At 34.6% G+C, this 24,378-nt stretch overlaps 1 protein-coding gene across 5 annotated transcripts in view; it reads left to right on the top strand.

Moving 5' to 3' along the window:
* ARHGAP12 (Rho GTPase activating protein 12) overlaps window positions 1-24,378 on the top strand; it is a 122,435-nt gene that overhangs the window by 77,506 nt on the left and 20,551 nt on the right. For 3 of the 5 annotated variants that reach the window (XM_047065202.1, XM_047065198.1, XM_047065203.1), the window contains 5 exons: window positions 7,767-7,892; window positions 11,918-11,992; window positions 12,323-12,337; window positions 16,860-16,921; window positions 21,209-21,290. In XM_047065202.1, coding sequence (XP_046921158.1) covers window positions 7,767-7,892; window positions 11,918-11,992; window positions 12,323-12,337; window positions 16,860-16,921; window positions 21,209-21,290 — 360 coding nt within the window. The remainder of the gene's footprint in view (window positions 1-7,766; window positions 7,893-11,917; window positions 11,993-12,322; window positions 12,338-16,859; window positions 16,922-21,208; window positions 21,291-24,378) is intronic. The other 2 variants (XM_047065199.1, XM_047065200.1) reach the window with 2 other exon arrangements.

Here is a 24,378-nt window from a genome sequence, read left to right as displayed (position 1 = left end):
TAGATTATAGAAGGCCAATATTTTATTAATATATTATTAATTAAATAATTTAAACATATATTAAATTTTTGTTCCACTTGACAAATTCTCATTGTAGCTCATATGTCAGATATCATTTGAGTTATAGAAAAATCTTAGTGTATTACATCTTCTTTCATAGTAGTTTCTGATTACCTGGAGTAATGAGATCAAACACAAGCTGCCTTTTGAGTGATTTGTCTCAGGTCAGGGTCCATTGAAAGAAGAGGCTTCCAGGATGACCTTATGTAAGGAGCAATTTGGAACCTATACTTAACTGGTAGCTAAATATTTGTTTTTGTATTAACTCCTATACTTTCCTTGGTCAAAAGACTTAAAAGTTCACTATTAAGAAACTTGTTTGTGGAGATGCCCTGGATGAAAGAAAGAAGAGAGGCAAGGGACTAAGTGATATCAAAACCTTTAAGGATAGTTCCACAACAATGGAAGTGAGTGCTGATTGTGACCAGGAGTGAGTCATTAGTTTTGTGATATTATCTCATTTTGTGCCAATATTTGCCACTTGGACAAAGTCAGAATGGACAGTTTCTTGAACTTCTAACTAAATTGGATGTAGGGAGGTTTGATTTGGGTACAGTGGGAATGAGGAAAAAAGACAAAATGTTTTAGAACCATTATTTAAAGGATTTTTACTGTATGATAAAGAAAATTATAGGTTAAATTTTGTACTGTAAGCAATTTACCACTTAGTAAATCCAAAATAAATTCTATCAGATAGGTTTGTAACTCCCAGTGCAGATAGATATTAGAAACTTAGCTAACTATTTTATGAATATATCTTTGTCAGCTCTGTGTAGGTATTATAATGGATCCAAATGCATAGGGCATGGTCTTTACCCTCAAGGAGTTTGCTGTAAATTTGGAAAGAAGGAACATGTTCATATGACAGCTAAGTGAGACAGAATACATACACACATACATTTATGCATACCTGGTTCTAAATTGGGTGTAGGTGAAGGGGATCATAAAACTAGACAGGAGCAGGGTGCCTGGGGGCTCAGTCGGTTGAATGTCCGTCCGACTTCGGCTCAGGTCATGATCTCACATTTTGTGAGTGCAAGCCCTGTGTTGGGCTCTCTGCTGTCAGCATAGAGTCCATCTCTGCCCATCTCTCCTTTTCCTCCTCCACTCGTGTCCTCTCTTTCTCAAAAATAAATAAACTAAAACAAACAAAAAACTAGACAGGAGGAAGGACTGGGAGAGAAAAATAAGGATGAATGAAAAGAGAACAAAACAAAATATCCCCCACTCAAAATGAGTCTGGTATCCAAAATTCTAAGTAAAACACATAAAGAACCCCAACGCTTATATAAACATGAAAAAATCCAGAATCAGAACATTGTACTCCAGTTGAAATTACTTTTTAAAATAACTTAATGAAGACTTTATAAATATGTTGTAGATGTCTAGAGTTAAATGAAGTCTTTCATTTAAAAAGAACAAGAAATTATGAAAAATAAATACAAATGATATTTTAATAGGTGAATATGATAAAAAATAAATTGGAAATATTTCGGGTGAGGGACGCCTGGGTGGCATAGTCGGTTGAACATCTGACTTTGGCTTAGGTCATGATCTCACAGTTTATTGAATTTGAGCCTGGCATCTGGCTCTCTGCGATCAGCATGGTGCCCACTTTGAATTCTCTGTCCCCCCCACCCCTCTCTGCCCCTCCTCTGCTTATGCGCACTCTTTCTCTCTCTCTTAAAAATAAATAAAACATTTTAAAAAAAGAAATATTTCAGATGAAGAGATAGTGCAATAAAAAATGTAGGTAGTCAGTAGTGTAAACTACAGACAGAAGGGCAGAAAGATAACAAATATTAAAGCATAGTTAAGAGAAATGGAAGATGGGTGAGAGGTTTCCTGTATTCATATACTAGGAATTCCAGAAGAGGAGAATGGAAAAAAGATAGGGAAATAATATTTAAAAATATAATTTCTAGGAATTTTCTAAAATTGAATGAAGGCATGAGTCTTTAGTAGAAAATATGCCTTAAATGCTGACTAGGATATATAAAAATAAATCTATGTGTTGACAAACTTTGCTGGATATTCAGAACTTCAATATAGGGAGACAGTTGTAACAACCATCAAAGGGTAAAGGACCATATTACCTACTGTGGTAGAGTGCATCATTGGATCCGTTCTGCACCCACTCCTGTATCAGTGCTCTTTGCTGTGTGCCTTGTAGAGGCCTCCCACTGTGAGTGGAGGTATATTCTGCTGTTAACTGAGTTCAGTCATGTGACTTGCTTTCCCAGATGATTTTTTTTAAGTTTATTTTTTTTATTTGAAAGAGATACAGTGTGAGTGGGAGAGGGGCAGAGAGAGAGAATCCCAAGCAAGCTCTGTGCTGCCAACACAGAGCGATGCGGGGCTTGAACTCATGAAACCATGAGATCATGACCTGAGCTGAAACCAAGAATTGGATGCTCAACTGACTTAGCCACCCAGGTGCCCCAGCTTTCCCTAATGATTTTGAGCAAACGTGTCACAAGTATAGTATTGAAATGAGCATGTGCACCAAAAAATAAAGTTTTAAAAAATGAACAGAGCTTCAGAGATCTGTGGGGAAAATACAAAAGTGTTAGGTATTTATGCTATTCATTTTATTGGAGTTCTAGAAGAAGAGGAGAAAGAGTGTGAAGCTGAAAAATATTTGCAGTAACGGTGTTTGAAGACATCTCAAATTTGGCAAAAGGCAAACCAAGAATCTGAGCAACACTAAACAGGATAGACCCAAAGAAACCCACATCTAGACATAGTAGTCAGATTTCTGTAAACTAAAGACTTCTCTTTCCTTTCCTGCTAAAATAATCTCGAAAGCAACTCAACACAGTAGCTGTAGGGTAATAGTGGTTTGAATGGCAGTGGATGTCTTATCAGAAGCCATGAAGCTAGAAGGAAGTGGTATAACATTTTTCAAATGCTGAAAGAAAAAACTGTAAACCCATAATTGTACATCCAACAAAAATGCTCTTCAAGAATGAAAATAAAAGAGACATTTTCAAAGGAAAGGAAAGTAAGAATTTTATTACCAGTATCACATTCTTAAAGAATTACTATAGGAAGTCCTTCACACAGAAGGGAAATGATAACTGAAGAAAACCTGGAACATCAAGACTGAAGAAAGTACAGTGGAAAGGGTGAATATCTGAGGAGACTTGAGTTTTAAAAATTATGTTTGACATTCAAAACAAAAATTAAAACATTTCTGAAGTACTCATTGTAGTTAGAAATGATACTTTTTTAAAGTTTATTTTGAGAGAGAGAGAGTGCATGTGCATGACCAGAGGAAGGGCAGAGAGAGAGGGAGAGAGAATCCCAAGTAGGCTCCCCACTGACAGCACAGAGCCCAACATGGGGCTCAATCTTCCAAACCATGAGATCATGACCCAAGCCGAAATCAAGAGTCAGCGCTTAACCAACTGAGCCACCCAGGCGCCCTGGTAGAGATGATACTTAAAACAGCCAAATACAGTACCATCAAGAGGGGAGAGTAAAGTGATATCACTGTTAATAAGTTTTCTGCATTTCACTTGAAATAGTAAAATGTTGATACTAGTAGACTGTGGTAAATTAAGCATGTAAATTGTAATTCCTAGAGCAGTCACTAAAAACCAACAAAAGATATATTCAAGAAACTATAGATGAATTAAAATCTAATAGTGAAAACTTTTCAAGTAGTCCATAGGAAGGTAAGAAAGAAGAAATGTGAATGATAAACAGGATAAAAAACAAAATGGCAGCCTTAAATCTCATGGTTTGTGAGATCAAGCCCTGCATCAGGCTCTGAGCTGACAGTGCAGATCCTACTTGGGATTCTCTCTCTCCCTCTCTTTCTGCCTGTACTCTACTCATGAGGGTACTCTCTCTCTTTCTAAAAATAAATAAAGAACCTTAAAAGAAAAAAAACAACTACCCATTTCTCTAGTAAAAAGTCAGGTTTGAAATGTGATAGAAATAAAGATCCTCTTTACATTAGCAGCAGTGGCAACAAGAAGAGTTGTAACTACTGATACACCAATTAAAGGTTTGTAAGATCTTAATGAAGAAAGTTTCAGAGCAGAATGGAAGAACATAAAACCTGAATAAATGGTGCAATATGCCATTGTGGTTTTGGACAGGGAGGCCCAGTATTAGTGCAGTGTCCACATTAATCTATAAATTCACTGCATTTCCACTTACTTTTTCCCTTTCCACCTTTTTTGGAACTGATGCTAAATTTTGCTGACAAACAAAGGTCTATGAAGAACCCAAGTATTCCTGAAAACGGGAGGTGGGGCATGTGAGGGATGAGGTTCATGAAAATAAGTGATTAAGATGGGTAGTAAGAGCACACATACAGAGAAATAGACCAGAATAGAAAGCTCAGATCTGGCATTACAAATTGATGAGTTAAGCATGGACTATGCAATAAATGTTGCTAAGATTATTGGTTATTCTCATGGAAAAAAAAATGAAGTGTAGATCTTGACTCATGTCATACTTAATGATTAATTCCAGGTAGATGAGAGATGTAAATTTAATCAGCAAAACTTTAAAATCTATATAAAAATATCTTTGACTTCGGAATGGGAAGGATTTCTTAAAAAGACTACAATAACGAAAACCTATAAAAGGAAAGATTGACAGATGTGATTACATCAAATTAAAACGCTAATATAAAAGGTACCTTTTAGGGGAAAAGCTGAGCTATGGACTAGGAAAAGGTATATTAAACTCAAGAACTCAAGTAGCTTACAAATATTTAGAAGCAAAATATATAAAGAACTTCCTGATCCTTTCTGTATGTAAGAGAAAGTCCAGTTGAAATTAGGCAAAATACACAACTAAGCAATACACAGAAGAGGAAAAAATGTAAATTAAAACACTGAGCTAGCGTTTCACCTTTCACATATTTTTTAATGTGTATGTGTACTTAACATTTATTTTATATATACAAATGCATATAAATTCAGCAATTCCAAGTAGGGCAGTGCAAAGCATTATGTTCTGCTGGTAGAACTATAAATAAATTAGTACTGCCACCTTAGACATATCCATTTGTAGCAAAATGGTTAAATTGTGGTGTTTACATATAATGTAATATTCTATAGAAGTGAAAATACGTGAGTCAGAACTGCATAGTCAGCAGCATGGATATGTTTTTTACAATAACATGTTGAATGCAAAAAGCAAGTTGAAGAATGATGCAATATGTGGTCTGATTCCATTTATATCACTTTTAAAACTCCACAGGTAAATATATTTATAGGTGCATAAGTATATATCAAAGTGTGATGAGAATGATGACCACTGAATTATATGATGCTGCTGGGAAAAGAGGGAGAGGAATGGAATCTCAAAGATGTGTTCAGAGGGTCTCTGACATGTCTATAATATTTTCCTTTTTTTTTTTAAAGGGTACCTAAAGCAATGTCTTCTATTAGATATGCTAAAACTTGATGGTGGGTTTTCATTAGAGTCTTTATTCTTTTGTATATGTTTGAAATAATTCAAATAAAAGTTCATTTAAGATTGTTAAAAAGGTGTTTTTAATGGGATTAGAAAAGTTTTAAACTTAGCCGTCTTTTTAACTAGATGCGCGTGTGTGTGTGCATGTGTTTTAACTGTGGGGTAGTTATTTTCTGTTCTTTGCACACAACTGTGCAAAAATAACAATTATTTTTCCTTTCTCTAATTATGTGGCGCCTTGTTTTTGTCTTCTGTCTATGCAGTATTTTCTGTTTGACATTTTATTTATGCTTTGTTTTTATGAACTTACTATGCCCTAGTAAAACCACCAACACATTTACAATTGTGCTTATTACCCAGTTTAGTTTTATGTTATCTTTGATACCGTGTAGAAAGGATTTCTCAGCAACTATAGTAATTATAAAGCTCGTAAGCTAAGGTAGGTATCTGTTATGGTTTGTATACATGTCTCTACACAGCTATACATTTTAGTTCTTGCGATGTTTGTATTGAAGGGAAAGTGTATTTCTGTTTTCACTTAGAGACTTCTGGCAAAGAATTTTTGGGGGTGTAGCCTTTAAGTTTCATCTTTGTTCATTCTAGAAATGATCCCTTTGTGAACTTCTGTGACAGATTTTAAGATTGCTAATTGTTAAGCAACAGTGATTTAAAAACAAATGCCGAGGGGCGCCTGGGTGGCGCAGTTGGTTAAGCGTCCGACTTCAGCCAGGTCACGATCTCGCGGTCCATGAGTTCGAGCCCCGCGTCAGGCTCTGGGTTGATGGCTCGGAGCCTGGAGCCTGTTTCCGATTCTGTGTCTCCCTCTCTCTCTGCCCCTCCCCCGTTCATGCTCTGTCTCTCTCTGTCCCAAAAATAAATAAAAACGTTGAAAAAAAATAAATAAATAAAATAAAAACAAATGCCGTATGTGACTGCCTGGCTTTGGCAAGTTTTAATGTGAAGAATGAAGTAACAGATTTGGGAGACAGTTTAGGGGGCCTATATAGGCTCATTTTGGGGACTAAAAAAATGGCATAGAGAAACATGTTGGAAGATTTTTTAATATTAAAAACATTGCTATAATATAATTTTACTGGAATTGTAATGAATCATTAAAATTTTAAGATTTGATGGGCTTTTTATGGGTGAGAGAAGTAGATAGGTATTAGGTGTCCTTTGCTTTCGGGAGAAGAATGTAGCCTGTAATTTTTTGTCATTTAATTATGTTTTATTACTTATAATTTATTAAAATTGGCTGTATAAATCAGTATAACTCCTAAACGTCATATTTCTGAAATGTTTATGCTTGCTGATCTACTTGACATTTCAAACACATGATTTAATACCTTACTGATAATACATTCTTAATTTTCTGTATAATTTTAGGGGGTAGTTATTTTCTGTTCTTTGCACACAACTGATATATTCAGGATTGGTCTTTCCAACCAATACCATCTCTATCTTCTGGTCTGCTATGTTTTACCACTTCAGAGAAACAAATAATAATATGTTTGGCTTATAAATGAAAGCAAAAATAAAAACAAACAACCCTTTAAATGTGAGGATACTGTTTTATATGTAATAATTATTTTAAAAACCTAAACCAAAAATTGAATTCATGTGGATTTTTGAATTAGAAGGAATCTTAATAAATTTGTTCAACAACTTCGTTCTACAAATTATAACTAATATTTACTGAGAATCTACTATTAGGGCAATATTTAGCACTTTTTACACTGCTTAAGTTTTTTTTTTTTAAGTTTATTTTGAGAGAGAGAGAGAGAGAGAGAGGCACACAGGGAGGGGCAGAGAGAGGGGGAAGGAGAGAGAGAATCCCAAGCAGTCTCCATGCTGTCAGCCCATAGCCCCACGTGGGGCTCCGTCTCACAAACTGTGAGATCAGGGCCTGAGCCGAAATCAAGAGTCTGACACTCAACCCAGTGAGCCACCCAGGTGCCCCCATACTGCTTAACTTTTATAACACCGGTGTGAATGAGACGGTGTTTCTGTTATGCCTGTTTTACAGTTGGTGAAACGGAGACCCACGGAGACTGAATATTTATTTTGCCAAGCTAACGTTAACTTTGTCCAACACCAAAACCCCTGATCATCTCAGTTGTGCCACAGTGTGGTCAAAGATGAGAAAACTGAGACAAGAAAAATTCCTGTGATGAACTTCGCCTAACATTATGTGTCATTTGGAGCCTGCATGTTTAGATTCCACTTTTGTTTCTATTATTTATGAGGTATAATTTTTTTTTTTTTAGTATAATGCTTCATCCCAACAACAAAGAGAAATAATTAAAAGTAGGAGCCTGGACAGGCGGCTGCAAGAACCGATAGTTTTAACAAAGTGGAGACATAGCACCATTGTGTTGGACACCAATGACAAGGTAGGACTTCTTGAGAAAAACTGTTGACAATATTGGCATGTTCTTTATTCTTTATACTTTTATCTTTTTCCTTAGGTGGATCTCCTATTTTGGTGACTACTGTTTTATTATATATAGACAGCAGCAATTTATCCTGGAATGGGTTTTGGTTTTGAAGCTTACTGATCTTTGCACAGTGGACTGACTTATCTGTGGCTTAATAATGTATACGTTTGAGCCTAGTAGGTGATAAATACTTTTGATAACCCTTTTTAAAAATCATATATCTGTTACTGTTTATCTTCAGTCTTCCAGAAGTTTTATAGTAAAGACATTAGTTAATTTTCTTCATCCCCTGGGAAGATCGGAATCCCACTCCTCTGTTTCCCTAATTGTTCTCTGCACGAAGGACTTTTATCAATCTGAGAAGTAATGTTCTCTGTTTCAAATAAGGGATAAATTTTGATGCAAACATCAGAATGGAAAAGCCATAATGTTTTTAACTTCCTTGTAAGTTTTCTCTTTATGTTGTATCTTCATTTTGGGGATGGAGTAGGAAATTCATGCGAATTTGTAGAACATCAGCCATACTAATGTAAAAATGAAAGGGCAGTAGTAACACTCTAAAACTAAAAAACTTATTTTAAAAAGATATCTGTCACTGGGGACTCTCTTATTTTATCACAATCAGACTTTTCTTTAGCATAATTAACAGGTTTCCTACATTTTCAGGTGTGTGAGTGAAAACAGAATGATTCACTCTTAAGGCGTGTTTCTCTATGCCTAGGTACTTTCAGATGTAAATTCCTTTATAAATTATATCAATCAGTCAAAACAAGTTGGTTTTTTGTGTTTTTTTTTTAGTGACTTTAATATTTTTGTGAAATTAAATGGAAGGCTTTTTGTGCAGCTGTAGAAACAGTCTACACACATTATGTTTGTAAGATAAACTAATAGAACAACAACGGAAGTAGTAGATCAGTTTGTAATTTATATTTTTTAAGAATATTATGTGGTTTGAAAGTAGAGAGCATATCAAAGGAATGAAATTCTGGAACCTGTGCTGTTGAAGAATGCTTCAATATTTAAGCATTGGGATTAATGTGAGTAGGTGAGATTCCTAGAGATTTTTAATAGAAAAATTTATTTAACTCCAAAAACCAGATTATAATTCATTGTAGACACAAAGCTTGTGTATGTTGTCATATATAATGCTCTAAGGCAAAAGCCATTTTTTAAAAAAATTTTGTTTATTTTTGAGAGCTAGAGAGAGCATGAGTGGGGGAGGGGCAGAGAGAGAGGGAGACACAGAATCTCGAAGCAGGGTCCAGGCTCTGAGCTGTCAGCACAGGGCCCAATGCAGGGCTCGAACTCACGGACCGCGAGATGACCTGAGCCAGAGTTGGCCAAAGTTGGCCCAAGTTGGCCCATTGAGCCACCCAGGTGCCCCAAAAGCCATTGTTGAAACAACCCCACTCCCTCTTCATTCTCGAATAAAAGGGATGATTACTTTGCAGATGGAGACTTAGTTTCTTACTCTTGTAAAATCTTTTTTGAGATTTATTTTCAGTCTGTTGTTAGAATAACTTGCCTGAAGTTCTTACGACATTCCTTCTTTTTTAATGTTTATTTATTTGAGAGAGAGAGAGAGAGAGAGAGAGAAAGAGAAAGAGAGACAGAGTAAGAGGGGGACAGAGGATATAAAGTGGGCTCTGTGCTGACAGCAGAGAGCCGAGAGCCCGATGCAGGGCTTGAACTCATGAACCATGAGATCATGACCTGAGCCGAAGTTGGACACTTTTAACCAACAGAGCCACCCAGTTGCCCCAGACATTTATTTTTTTACCTGATTGTTTCAGAGTTCTGATAGCCTGATTTTCTTGCGACCAGAGATTTACTTATTTTTGGTAGAAAGGTCTTTTTTTTTAATACCCACACCTGAAACTTTATAAATGAAATCCTAGATAATACCTTCAAGTAAGCTTTTCTATTTATTATCACCACCTAGTATATACATTAAGATTTGAGGAACTATGCCAGAACAAACTAGCTGAGTAATGTATGATGAGGGTTAAAGGATGTGTCACTTGAAATGTAATAGAAAGTGGGGTGCTTGGGTGGCTCAGTCAGTTAAGCGTCCAACTCTTGATCTTGGCTCAGGTAAGATCTTGGCTCACTGTTCATGGGATCAAGCCTCGCTTTGGGCTCTCTGCTGGCAGCTTGGAGCATACTTAGGATTCATTCTCTCTCTCTCTCTCTCTCTCTCTCTCTCTCTCTCTCTCTGTCTCTCTCTCTCTGCACCCCCCTCCCCACCCCTTGCTTGTTCTCTCTCTCAAAATGAATGAATAGACTTTGAAAAGAGGAAAAAAGAAATAATAAAGAAACCTAATACTATGTAGCAAATGTTGTCATGATGATACAAGTCCTAATTCAGATGTCAGACAACTTTGGAGAAGGTAGATGTGTGTATATCTGTGTGTATATGTATATGTGTGGGTGCACTGTTCCTGCCTATGTATGTTTTTTTTACTAAAACCTCATTGTAGACATTTAGATATACATGCACATACATTTATAAATATACATAAATAAGTGTAAAACTTTTGTTATAGAATTCTACTTGTTGTACATATATTATTACTTCATTTGCTGTGGTTTTTATTTCTGTAGGACTGATAATGTCATGAAAAAAATCGTAATTACCATTCACTTGTTTTTTAGTTTGTGGGTCATCAAGTCTATCTTTTCTCTTTTTTTCAAACTCTTAATATTAGACACACAAGAAATTAAAAAGTGAAACATCTGAAGCAGTCAGAAAAATAGTTAAGTGAAGCTATACTAGATATGTGTAATTTCTTTTTGTAAAGATACATTTGATATGCTTTTAATGTTTCTTCATTAGTAATATAGGCTTTGAATGTTTGATTTGTAAGATTGTCCCTTCAGGGATTTTCTGTGTAAACTTTCACTACTATCTAGTTTCTCTGTTTACAAACTTTATATGGTATAAACCTGAATATTTTTTTCCAAGTGAATGGATATGGAGTGGATGGGTTTTTTTATCGTGTTTTAATACAAATTTCCAGGTTTGTTAACAGTACCTGATTTCATAACCATGGTAGACTGACAGAGATGTGAAGATGAATGTGCAAACACATTATTTAGTTTTATAAGAAAACTAATAATAAGTGTTGGCATATGATTTTTCTAATTTTCTTTTCCTAAGATTATTCATAAAGCATTTAGGGGAATGGAAAAAATTAAGTGGAGTTTGGCTGTGGGTACCAAAAATGTTTTTTCAGTCTTGTCTTCTATGAAGAGTCTTGTAAACATCTGTGATGGAAATCACATAACATGTCTTTAATATTGACAAACCAGAATTGCTTTTAAAATACACACCATCAATTTGCTCCTGTTATATATTCTTGTAGGCTTAGACATTAAAACATTTTTTTTCTGGAGAGTTATTAATCTTTAAAGTTTTTTTGTGTGTTTTAAAAAATCTTGTTTATTTCTAGTAATTGAAGGTTAGCTATAAATTACTTTAAATATTAATAACCATTTAATTTAATTTACATAGATTACCATTAACCAAAAAAGTTTTCATTCTGGCAGTTGCCACGTCATTCCTGTGACTGTTGCTTGCCTAATCCCGGGTATTCATACCTGCCGTACCAAGAGCCAGTTAGTATGGTGACTAATACATTTTTATCCATAAGTGTTTAGATTTTACCTATTTTAAATGTGGTCAGTTGAAGCTGATACAACATCATGGTATTAAGGCAACGTGCATCATTTCTTTTGACTAATTCTGTATGCAGTATTTAAGTTTAACTGTAATTAGAATAAAATGTCATATTTCATTAACTTTAAGACATCTGTATTTTATAAATCAATACCATACTAGTTTCAGAGCTGAATATAGAAAGAAAATAACTAGGAAGAAAATTTTTTAGCTTCCCTTATTAAGCTCTCCCACTGCGAATAGAGGGAGAAATATAATGCTATAAAATAGAGTAACATTTTTCATTACTTATTTCTTGTAGGAATCTCCAACTGCCTCAAAACCCTGCTTTCCTGAAAATGAATCTTCTCCCTCTTCACCAAAGCACCAAGATACAGTTAGTATGATAGCATATAGTATAATATAGTCCAGTTATTTCAATCAGTTTCAATAAGTTAATTTTCTCTAAGTATAACGTTTAAATATTTCTTGGGCTTCTATTAACTTTCTTTGGTTTTTTAGATAATAATCATAAAATAGGTTTAAATTAAGAATTTAATCACTTTATAGACTTAAAAGCCCCCTTTTTATGCAAAATATGGTATCTTCATGATTAAATAATTTATATACCATATTTGTAAGTGACAAATTTATATTTGGTTTTTTAAAATAAATATAACATCCCTGGAAAATACTGTCAAATTATACTTCACTCTTTTTTCCTCAGGACAGCAGTCCAAAGGTAAGCAGTTTCCCTTCTTCCTAATGAGCACAGACACCACTTTTGTTCTGTGCTGTACAATTCATTGACGGGTCTAAGCCAGAAGAATATTAGAGGTCTGAACTCAACTTTAAGGTTGCCCTAAACTGAAAACCTCCAGATGACTTCTCTTCAGAGACCTGGTTTGACTTGGATGAAAGTTTACTTAATCTGTGTATTGCAGTCCCTCCTGGTCTTCCCTGTATTGGGCTGATCCTGCCAGACCCCTTCAGTGGCTTTCCTTTTCTTTTAGAATGAAGATCAACATTTGTAATGAGGACTACAAGACTGAGCGTGCTCCAGCCTTACCTCACACTTGTTGTGTCCTCCTTTTCCCTCCTTGCTTGTTTTCCCTCAGCTGCACTGTACTTCTTTCCTCAAAAGAGCCTGCTTTTCAGCTCAAGGTCCTGGCACATGTCATTTCTCTGTCCACTGAACCATTTCTCTCCCACATCTTTGCCTGTTAATGTCCGTTCGTTTGTTCAAGTTCAGTTCCAATTTTGCTTCCTCAGAGAATCTCATTTGAATCTTCTAGATTTGGTCAGATTTCTCTGTAATACTCTTTGTACATGTAATTATATGTTACTTGATTATAGAAAATAAGATAACACTTTTCATTTTTATTTCTTATAGGAACCTGAGACCCTCTATTTGTATTTGTCTTCCCTGCTAGACAAAGAAAAGCTTTATTAGAGCAGTAATAGAGGAGCCCTAGTACTTCTGTGGGTACACAGAGTAGTAGCTTTTCAGTAAATACTTATTGAATGAATAAATAAAACTTTTAAAGCTTTTTGAAAGACAGACTTTTATTGTTACTTCCTTATTTTATGGAACTGTAGTAGACTTACTTATATGATACTTCTGATTTTTTAGAGGCAAAGGCTTCCACAGATGCCATTTTATTTTTGTAACTCTTTCTCCATTCCCTAACTGAATCACATCTTTTATGGTTCATATCACATGTTGTACACAGTTCCTTCTGACATTCATTGTCAGAGTCAGGACTGACTCTTTCAGAGGCCTTGCCAGACTAACCTTAGCATAATAATGGTCTCTTCTTTTTAAAAAAAATTTTTTTTTGATGTTTATTTTTCAGAGAGAGTGAGCAAGCAGGGGAGGGGGAGAGAGAGAGGGAGACACAGAATCTGAAGCAGTCTCCAGGCTCTGAGCTGTCAGCACGGAACCTGACGCGGTGCTCAAACCCACAAACTGCGAGATCATGACCTGAGCTGAATTCAGACGCTCAACTGACTGAGCCACCCAGGCGCCCCATGATCTCTTCTTTTTTTCCTGAATTGCCAAGTCTCTTATTGCATCGAATAGTGTAAATGTTAACTCATGTACCTGTCATCTCCCTACTAAGGTTTTAAACTCCCAAGGGATACATAGTGACTACTTTTTTAGTTTCTATTTTTGATCTTTTGCATTATGTAACATAGTACTGGGTACATAAACATTAAAGATAAAAGTGAACATGACTTTAGTGGTGGTGTCAGGAATTAGTGTATGAATCTAAGGTGTTGTTACCCTAATACTCTTTATTAGCGCATCTAGAAAAAAAGCAGAAATCCTTTCTAACTTATTTTAAATACAGGTAATACATAATTATTAAGGAGACCTTTTATAAATTATTTACATTTTGGTAAAAGCGAATCTCTAGGTTAGACTAGAAACACAAATTTGCAAATGTTCCACATAGAGTTAAAAGGACAATTTGCAAATTATTTCCCAAACCATTTACCCCTTTTCTCCAGAGTTTGACAGCAACTAGACCATCCTGGACTCATGGTACCCCCTGATGGCCATCACAGGGAACTGTCTCACCAGTATTTTCCTCTTTGATTCTTTTATCTTCAAGTGCAAAGTTGAATAGGTTTGTTAGTTCTGCGTGACTCCATTCTTTTTTCCACATAATCATACAACTCTTCTTTTCTGTTCTGGAGTACACCTCTTCCAGGCCGTCTGGCCCCTTCCCATTGAGGCTTTTGCCCTCCTTGACTTTTCCCTTTCTTGGCCCTCCACTCCCTATTCTCAACTTGTGCTTTTTTCCACCAAGTCTTTTTTCCACCAAGCCTGCCTTTCCCACTCTTAATGGGTTAATACGGGTTAATACTTCCTTTTTGTGAGTTAAAATCTGGTTAGTATAATGCCTTAGCAGTAAGAAAAAGAAAGCTACAAATTTAGGAATGAAAATAGTACTGTAATCATTGTTAGCTTCCTGATGTCATCTTAAAATCTCTGCAAAGTGCCCATCTATCTCTTCAGACCCTGTTTTGTTTTTATAAAAAGCTTTACTGAAATGTAATTCACGTACTGTACAATTTACCTACTTACATGTATAGTTAAATGGTTTTTAGTATATTCAGGTTTGTGTAGCCATCATCACAGTCAATTTTAGAATTTTTTCATCACCTCAGGAAGAAACCACATACTATTAGGTATCACTCCTCTACCTCCACATCTCACCCAGCCCTGAACAACTAGGAATCGCACTTTCCGTCTCCCTAGATTTGCCTATCCTGGACATTTCATAAGAATGGAATCATACAATATGTGGTCATTTTTGACAGGCTTTGTTCACTCAGCGTGATATTTTCATTTAACCTCTTCTAATCAAACCAGATTTAAAATTCCATCCCTCAGTATGAATTTTAAACATGTTCATTTTTTTTCTTGTTTCATTTCCATTCAAATGCATTACTGTTGTTTTTAATGCCCCCTTCAAATCCTTTTTTGAGATATGCCGCATATGCTTTTTAAAAAGATCGGTGTTAATATTTCCGTGCAGTATGAGTACAGTGTGGATTAAATAGGTGTGGGCTGATGCAAGAACCCAGTCTCTTTCCCAGTGTGTCTGTGACAGATGTGCATTTTTTTTAAGTTTTTATTTAAATTTGAGTTAGTTAACTTACAGTATAGTATTAGTTTCAGGTGTACAGTACAGTGATTTAACAATTCCATGCATCACCTGGTGCTCATCACAACAAGTGCCCCCGTCCTCACACCCACCTCCTTTCTGGGAACCATCAGATTCTTTTCTGTAATTAAGAGTGTGCTCCTTGGGTTGGCATTCTTATAGGCTTGACTCCCTCTCCTCTGTTCTTCCAATTCCTGTGTCCCCTAGCTCACATAAGCAGTGCCCTCCTGGCAGTTGTTGTTACTTAGTTCCTGTATCATTGAAAGGGTTTTTCCCCCCTCCCTGCTCCTGATAGTAAGTTGGGAATATTCTTACTTAAATGTGCATACTTAAAATTGTGTAATCGATGTTTTTGTTAAGAGGCAATAGAGAACTGTTAGAAGTATCAGGCTTGCATGTCTAAGGAGATCTAACCTGTGTTTCATGAAAAAATCATAGTAAAACTTCACATGGTATTTCCCGAGTCTTCATTATACCACAAATGATGAACATTAATACTTTATCAGCTTTGTCTATAGATGAGAATTTTTGGCAGAGTAGGCAAAACTTTCAAACATTATTTTTTAGACATTATTGAGAAAACAGTCCACATCATGTTTATCTCTCATACAAGAAAGATTTATCTTTTTCTAATGGAAATACATTGAGAAAATAGCTGAGGGATAAATTAAGTAGAAATAAATTCTGAATTGGGAATATTTTTTCTTTGGTGTGTATGTGTGTGTGTGTGTGTGTGTGTGTTTTGGTTGAAGTAAAATTGTTCTGTCATATACATACAGTGCTTACTAATTTGGATGATTGCTATAGACATCAACTCATGTAGATTAAATTCAGTTGAATATTGGAAGCTAAGCAATGAGAAAGTGTTTCCTTTCTTCCACCTGGAAGAATTTTAAGATCCAATTTAACTTCAGCAAAGTGGTTTTGCCTTCAAGGGGTTTGATGATAAAGCTGTGTCACTATTTGACATCAGCTAACTACTATATCTGGTTTGTCCAGAGCCCAATTTACCATCTGATAGTATGTTTAATGAAGCACATACTGAATTTTTTAATGCCACATTAAGGCCAGTTCTATGCATAGAAACATTGACTTTTGAGTAATTTATTAATACAGTTACTGCATTTGTTTTATTTAGTTATTTTTACATTCTGACAAAGGAGGTTAGTATCTTAACTAATTTTCAGGCAGTACTGCTGTAAAATAATACAAAGCAAATAATTTCTTTTTGTAGTATTTATCATTATAGCATTGTATTACTTTCTTTGAACAGGAAGTTATAAATCATTTTCCCAATACTGACTAGTAGTGTTCATGTGGAAACCTAATTTGACAGCAAAGTACTTTATGGCTGCTGTGACTTGAGAAGAAGAAAGGTTTAATTGTAAAGTTACCGAAAATAACCTTACGGAAGTACTAGGAAATTGTATTCCTAACATACTTTAGAACTAAGCGTATTACATACTGACTAATCTTTTTTTAAGCTGATTTTTAGAGTACCAGATCATTTTGTCTTAATCATATATAAGAATTTAGATTTTACTGTCTAGATGAATGATGTGTAAATGGTATTACTCTGTTACATAGGGTCAAGAAAAATATGGATTATTAAACGTAACAAAAATTACTGAAAATGGGAAAAAGGTTCGGTAAGTATAAAAATCATTAATATTCTGACATGTATTTGATTGAAATTAAAAGCTATGAATATAGTTGTAGTAGAAATGATTAAAAGGTTCATAAGAATTTCAAATAATGTATTTTCTAATATAACGTATGTAGGATTGTCATGAAATGTATGAAAATCTCCCTTTGTCTTGGCATTTTTTTTTTTTAATTTTTTTTCAACGTTTATTTATTTTTGGGACAGAGAGAGACAGAGCATGAACGGGGGAGGGGCAGAGAGAGAGGGAGACACAGAATCGGAAACAGGCTCCAGGCTCTGAGCCATCAGCCCAGAGCCCGACGCGGGGCTTGAACTCACGGACCGCGAGATCATGACCTGGCTGAAGTCGGACGCTTAACCGACTGCACCACCCAGGCGCCCCTGTCTTGGCATTTTTAAAGGTGGTACTAGATTCAGAGGTGATAAAGCAGAGGATTCTGATCAAGCATTAGCTTTACTTAAACATTTTTTTCAGTAAGTCGTAAGTGCACATGGTAAAAAACAAAGATATGCATAATATTTAGCCAAAAGTCAGTCATCCATCTATGAGTTCCCTTCCCTAGAGGCAACTAGTTAAGTCTAATGAGAAATAGTGTTTTCTTCCAGAGTTAGAAGATATATACATCTGTATATGCATAGATTAATTTTTTAAACAGTCTTTGAAGAGTTTATTTTGGAGATGGTTCTGTTTCGTTCATGTAGAGCTGCCCATTGGTTTTAACTGCTGCAATATTGTGTGGCTGTACCCTAGTTTATTTAACCATTATTTGCAGGTAGGTAAATAGGCCTTGTCTATTGGTAGACATTTAGAATGATTACATTTTTTTTTGCTATTGCAAACAGTATTACACATACATTACATCTTACATAGTTCATTTTGCAAGTATGTAAATACACTTGTAGAATAAATTACAAAAGTGGACTTGCTAAGCCATATGCAGTAGTCATTTTGATAGTGTTCCAAGTTATGCTCTATGGCACTGAATCGGTTCATACCTCTAATAGCAGTGGATTTCTCCACACCTTTGCCAATTCAATATATTGCCCACTTTTTTGATCTTTGCTAATAGAGATTAGAGAGAAAATGATATTTTTAATTTGTATTATTTTTAATGTGGTAGAATATCATAAGCCACTTGTAGGTCTTTTTGTTGTTGTTGAATTGCTAGTTCATCCCCTTTGTCTGCTTATCTATTGGGTTGCTGGCTTTTTTGGTTAATGTGTAGTAACTCCTAATGAATCAAGGAAATTAACTCTATAAGCTAAGTTGGATTTTCCCCAGTTTTTAAAAACTGCTAAAATGCTATGATTTTATAGTCAACAGAGATCAGTCTGTTGTGTAAAGAAGAGTTTAAAATTTACATATAGTTGAGTTTTTAAGATTTGCTTTAACTGAACTGTCTTTGTCCCATTTTAGTACTTGGAAGTTTTTCTTTTAAGTGGTCTGAAATAGCTTTACAAATACTGCAATTATTTGTTCCTTCATCTGTTCTTTGGGTGGAGTCACTTGTGAATGGGGTCTTTATTTTTCCTTTTCTCCCTTTTGGGCATGTGTATGTAGTGCAGATAGTTCTTTGGCCACTTTCTCTGTTTTTGTTTTTCCTGTGGTAGTCTTTTAGATTTTCGACTTCTTTTGGAATACTTTTGGTGATTTATGTTTTCTAAGAAAATCATCCATTTCATCTTCAGATTTATTTGTGTGGAGTTGAACAAAATAGTTTTTTTACTTTTTTGTATATCCAGGGTTCTCAAACATTTTGATCTGAGAACCCCTTTAAACTCTTAAAAATTACTGAATACCGCAAAGAACTTTTGTCTATGTAGTTTATAGCTATAGCTATTTACTTTAAGAAATTAAAACTAAGAAATTTTAAGTATTGCAACTCTTAAAACTATAACCCATTATCTGCTAACACAGATAACACAATTACACATTTTTATGAAGGAAAATACCTGCATTTTCCAACACAAAAAATTTCCCTGAGAGGTGTGGCATTGTTCTACATTTTTGCAAATCTTTGAAATTTGATTTGATGGAAAACAGCTGGATTCTCATCTATGCTGGCAGTCAGTCTGCTGTGACACGTTGTTTTGGCTGAAGTATATGAAGAGAATCCTCCCTTTCATATATAAAGCTGGCAAAGGGAGGAGTAGTTTAATATTCTTAGGTTATTGCACATATTTCTCTGCTACACCATAACTCCCCAAGTGTTAGTTGCAGTTAGTGAACTTTCCTACTTAGTCACGTCAGAGTCCATCGGTCTGTGTTGCACTTTGAATGAATCTTTACCCATGCACAATTTTGTAGCATCTTGTGGATCATTTGGAAAATACTGGTTCACTAAAGTTTGCTGATTTTTTCAAATGTTGACATATTTTATAATATCAAAGAATCACAAATCTGTAACATCATCAGAAAAATCATTAAGGATTGGAAAATCGTCCACATCACAGTGGTGGGTATGCCAGGTTTTCCCAAATTCTACTTACCCTTTGAAAGCTTTAATTTTTTATTGTCAACAAATACTGTCATTTAAATGACACGCTCACTTCATTTATTTTTGAGATAATGTCTACCTGCCAAATGCTCAAGACTAAATAACCATAGTATGATCATCAGTATTGTTTTTGTTGTTTTTTTCGAGGAAAAATTTCCTGGGGAAAAAAATTGTGACTAATTCTGCTTGCAGCTCAGTCCCACGAGTGCTTCAGTCTCTGAGACAACTATTGTTAATTCACTATTTAATATTCAATATTCTTAATATGTTTACTAGTTCTATAGTTTTTCTAATTTTGAAAACTAAATTCAAAAAGTTTATTTAAAGTAGAAATACACTAATTTTAGCATTTTTCAGAGGAGGGAATCAGTAGATGATCTCTCTAGAAATAGAAGATTGAGTATAAAATAAATTTACAAATAAAAATAAATCTCTTCAAAATATCTTAAGAGATCCACACAAAACAAAAAATAAAATGAAATGAAAATATAGCAAAAAGATGACACAAGGACTAAACATATGTCAATGTCTATACTCCTCTATTAAAAGAAAAAGATAACTCAGATGAAGCACAAAACAAAACCCACCTAAATGTTATATATAAAAGAGATACCTGAGAAATGATTCAGAAAAGTTAAAAAAAAAAAAAAAAAGGGGGCATGTCCAAGATACAAAAAGTAAAGCAAGAATGGGGCTTTTAATACCAGACATGTTCAGTTCGGAGGGGGCAGGGGGAAGGAAATCATTAAGCATCACAAAGATGGGGACTTAAGATGATAAAAACTGTGGATAAATCCACAATAAAGATCTAATCATTAGGAATAGCCATTCACCAAGTAAGTAGCATTAACTACCATAAACAAAAACACCAGGAAATAAAAGAAAAATTAGATAGAAACTTAGTAGTAGTAAACTTTATTTTACTTTTAATCCATGAAGTTCAAGTATACATAAAAACTAATAAAGTAGGTCTAATTGATATGTATTGAGTTCTGCATTCTGAAAAAGGAAAATAAATCTTTTTAGTACCCATAGAATTTTCACAAAACCGTCAGTATGTTTGGCAGTAAGGTAGGCCTTAATAAATTTCTGTAGTAGACCTATTTGACATTCATTTTAGCCTGCCAGCAGTTGAATTTCCTTATAAGGTAAATATTGCTTGTCTTTGGAATGTGGGTTGAAGGAGAAGAAATAGGGACTTTTCTCTTTATACATTTTTTTCTTCATACATTTTATATTTAGAGTTTTATATGTGTGTTAATTTTGTAATTTAGGACAATTAAAAAAAAAACCCTCATCTTAGTAACCTCATTGATCAATGAGTATGTAATTTATTGTATACTTGTAATGTACCTAGTATCTATCACTTACATTGTGTAGCCTTATTAGGGGAAGGGAGAATACTAAGAAATATAAAACAATATGTATCTATAAAGAATTAGGTGAAGGGGGCATGTTTGCCTAATTTTTAATCATGGGTAATTCTTGCCAAATAAAGGGTTCAGTTCGTGTTACTTCAAAATAAATTCATACCCTTGATCACAGGTGTGCTGGATTAGTCCATGAGAACTTAATTAGGTATATAGTTATTCTGATAACTTCTATCTCTATTAGCTTCATTTATTTGGGGCATTATATTCTCAGTAAATACAATTAGAATGTCAGTAATGAGTATACATTGTGGAAAACATTGTTAAGTAGGTTTTAATATTTTAAATGCAGTTGGAAAAACTAAGTAGCAAAGTTTTAGTTGGTCATATTTATAATTACAGAAAGAACTGGTTGTCTTCTTGGGCCGTGTTGCAAGGTTCATCTTTACTCTTTACCAAAACTCAAGGAAGCAGCACAAGTTGGGTAAGTATTTCTTCTCTTTGAGGGCTTTATACATTTAAATTTTGTGGAAGGTATTTTACCTGAATTTCATGTAGTATTTCAAAGTCCTTCTAGCTACAGCTGGTATGCAAATAAAAGTAAATGAAATTTTTAAAAAGATGCATTTTGACTCATAACAAGAGGGCTAATTAGAAGTCTGATAAGTTGTATTATTTAAATCATCAAAGTCTGTTGTATCCATTGGACTGAAAGGTGAGCTTACTACTTGGACATAATAGAACAAAATATCTCTCTTTATTCACCTCTAGGATGTTATAGGTTGTCCGAAAGCAGAGCATTCCAATGAAACTTCATAAAGCAAAGAAGCAATTACCATTAATTTATATGGAAAAATTTTTGAGGATTTTCATCCCTCCCCCCACCCACCCCCCATCCCTCTCTTAGGCTTTTCTGATACCTTAGGAAATATCTTGCTAATGGATGCACAAACGAGCTAAAGCACAGACGCTTACACAGTCAAAACCATGGTGGATTGATGCTCAGGTGCTAGTGTGGTTCCCTGAGAGGGAGCTTGGGGTGTGAGTTTGCCTCCACAGTTGCTCACTGACAACAAATGTCCAACGCTATTTTCACTCTTCACCTTTTTTTTTTTAATTTTTTTTTCAACGTTTATTTATTTTTGAGACAGAGACAGAGCATGAACAGGGGAGGGACAGAGAGAGAGGGAGACACAGAATCTGAAACAGGCCACAGGCTCTGAGCGGTCAGCACAGAGCCCAACGTGGGGCTCGAACTCACGGGCCGTGAGATCATGACCTGAGCTGAAGTCGGACGATAAACCGACCAAGCCACCCAGGCACCCCACTCTTCACCTTTTTTAATGAAAGTGCAAATACTCATCAGATTTGTTTTGGTTAACAAAAACAGATACTAATGTAGGTCTTTTGTAAAAGCAAAGTGGTGTAAAACTTCCAAAAAGCAGGGGACACCTGTAAAAGCTTTCTTATGCTTTGTGGTTTTGCCAGTTCAGATGTTTACTCAGAAAGTAAACAGTAATGTGTCAAGCCCCACCTTGAATTGTGATCTGATCCTTGGATTACTAGTCAGTGATTACATATCTGTGTATGTCAGCCAGCATTTAGAAGAATAAGTAAATGTCCCATTACTTGTGGGATTTTTGAAGTTTTTTGTATATCTGAGTGTTTGCTATTGTTACCCCTCAGTTAATTTGTAATCGAAATATTAAAAATTACAGTTTGTGACATAATAGTTATTAACACTTTTTGAATGCTTAATATGTATCAGGTACTCCTAGAAGATTATGCATATATTATTACCCTTTTAAGTCTGAGATAGCTACTGTTTATCATCCCCTCTTCCCCTGTTGTAGATGAGAAAATGAGGTGTAAAACAGTTAAGGAGCTTGCCGAAGGTCATATAGCTAGCTACTAAGTGGCAGAACTAGGTGGCATTTTGTCTCCAAAGTCCACCCTCAGAATATTTCTAAAAATTTTTGGTAATTGAATTTGAAAAGTCAAGCTTAAATAAAATTTAAAATGAAATCAATCTAACGTCTTTAGTCTGCTCTATATCCTACCTTAACCAGTATTTTCTTATATTTACTGTTGCTTTAAAATTAACAGGACTTATGGACCTTATGTTTGATAAAAAAAAGAAATCCATTTATAAAATTCAAGCAAATTCTACTCATTTACATTTATAATGCAGCCATTTAACATATTACTCAGAACCAGGAATGCATAGAACATGTTAGAACTCTGATATGGCAACAACCCCAAAATCCTCTGGATTGGGCACTAATATGAACTTTCTAGAATGTTTCTTCTGTTTTGTTCACCAATTTTTTGATTTGCTTCATTGTTTAACCAGAATGGTGGAACAGACCTGTGATCTGCTTTCCATATTTAAAGATTGAAATTTATCTTAAAGTAAATGGATAATTATGTGTTTCTCCTTTTTTTCTCTGAGGTAAAGCATATGGTACTTTTTGTTTGTGCTAATGCATTTCTAGAGGGTTATGCAATTCTTCTTCCTGCTTGTGGCTCAAGGTTTCTTTGAAATCGAGTGCAGGAAATGAATGCAAGAAGAGGAATGGAGAAGCAATTAGAGATTAATAAGTAATAAAAAAGTACCTAAAGAAAGCCGAGTAATGGTTATTTGATAATTTCTGATACTTAAAGATTGGAGGTTGTGGTATGTGCAGATAAAGTAGAGAACATTGTGGTAAGAGGTGTCATTTAGCTAGGCAGATTTGTATGTTATTTAAAGAAAATGAAAACTTTTTTTAAATTTAAAGATGTTAAGTGAATACCTCAGCTCATGATCATCAGTGCAGGCTGGTTGCATTTTACTTAAGGTTTTCACTCTTGAAGATCTTACATAATTCAGAACTCATAATTAAATCTAATCTTGACAAAGGATGTGAGGTATTTCTGTTCATCAGCTAAAGTTGTGTTACTGTATTACCATGTGGCAATAACGGAAACAGTGTAAAATTCAGTGAGCCAGCCAATTTTGAAACTGTAGAATTCTTAATTAATTTTTAAGTTTAGGGATTCACTATTTGAACTACTGCCTTTAAATGAAATTTTATTAATGTATTTTGAATTATAGAATATATTGTAATCATTTCAAATTGGTATAATTAAATAAAACTAAACAGATGTGAGATGATAAAATGCTTGGATTTGCAGTTAATTCTTAATTTTTATTTTATGGCAAATTTAAAAATCAGACTTTCTTTCCATATGTAACATTTATGAAGTGAATGAAAACTAATTTAAATGGGCTAAGTAAAAGCAAGTCAAGATGATTCAAATAAAAAGTATATGAGTGTGTACAATATATTTTGGCACATACAACATTCATAAATATTAAAAAATTGGTGAAATATGTGAAAGGCTTCTTAACTAACTCTGTAATTAGGATTGTTAAAAAGGATTTGAAAAAATCACAGCTTTGTTTCTCTGCTCAGTCACCGAGTAGATCTATTGTAGGTAAAATGTATCCTGTTTATATAATGAAATCACACCTTACCTGAGGATGAGATTCTAAGGCTAGATATAAGCCAAAAAGACAAAAATCACTT

The sequence above is a fragment of the Lynx rufus genome, unplaced genomic scaffold, assembly GCF_022079265.1.
Source record: "Lynx rufus isolate CCGP_SWC_20201006 ecotype Redwood Valley unplaced genomic scaffold, mLynRuf1.p SCAF_7, whole genome shotgun sequence".
Classification (NCBI taxonomy): domain Eukaryota; kingdom Metazoa; phylum Chordata; class Mammalia; order Carnivora; family Felidae; genus Lynx; species Lynx rufus.
This window is presented reverse-complemented; position numbering and strand designations above follow the sequence as displayed.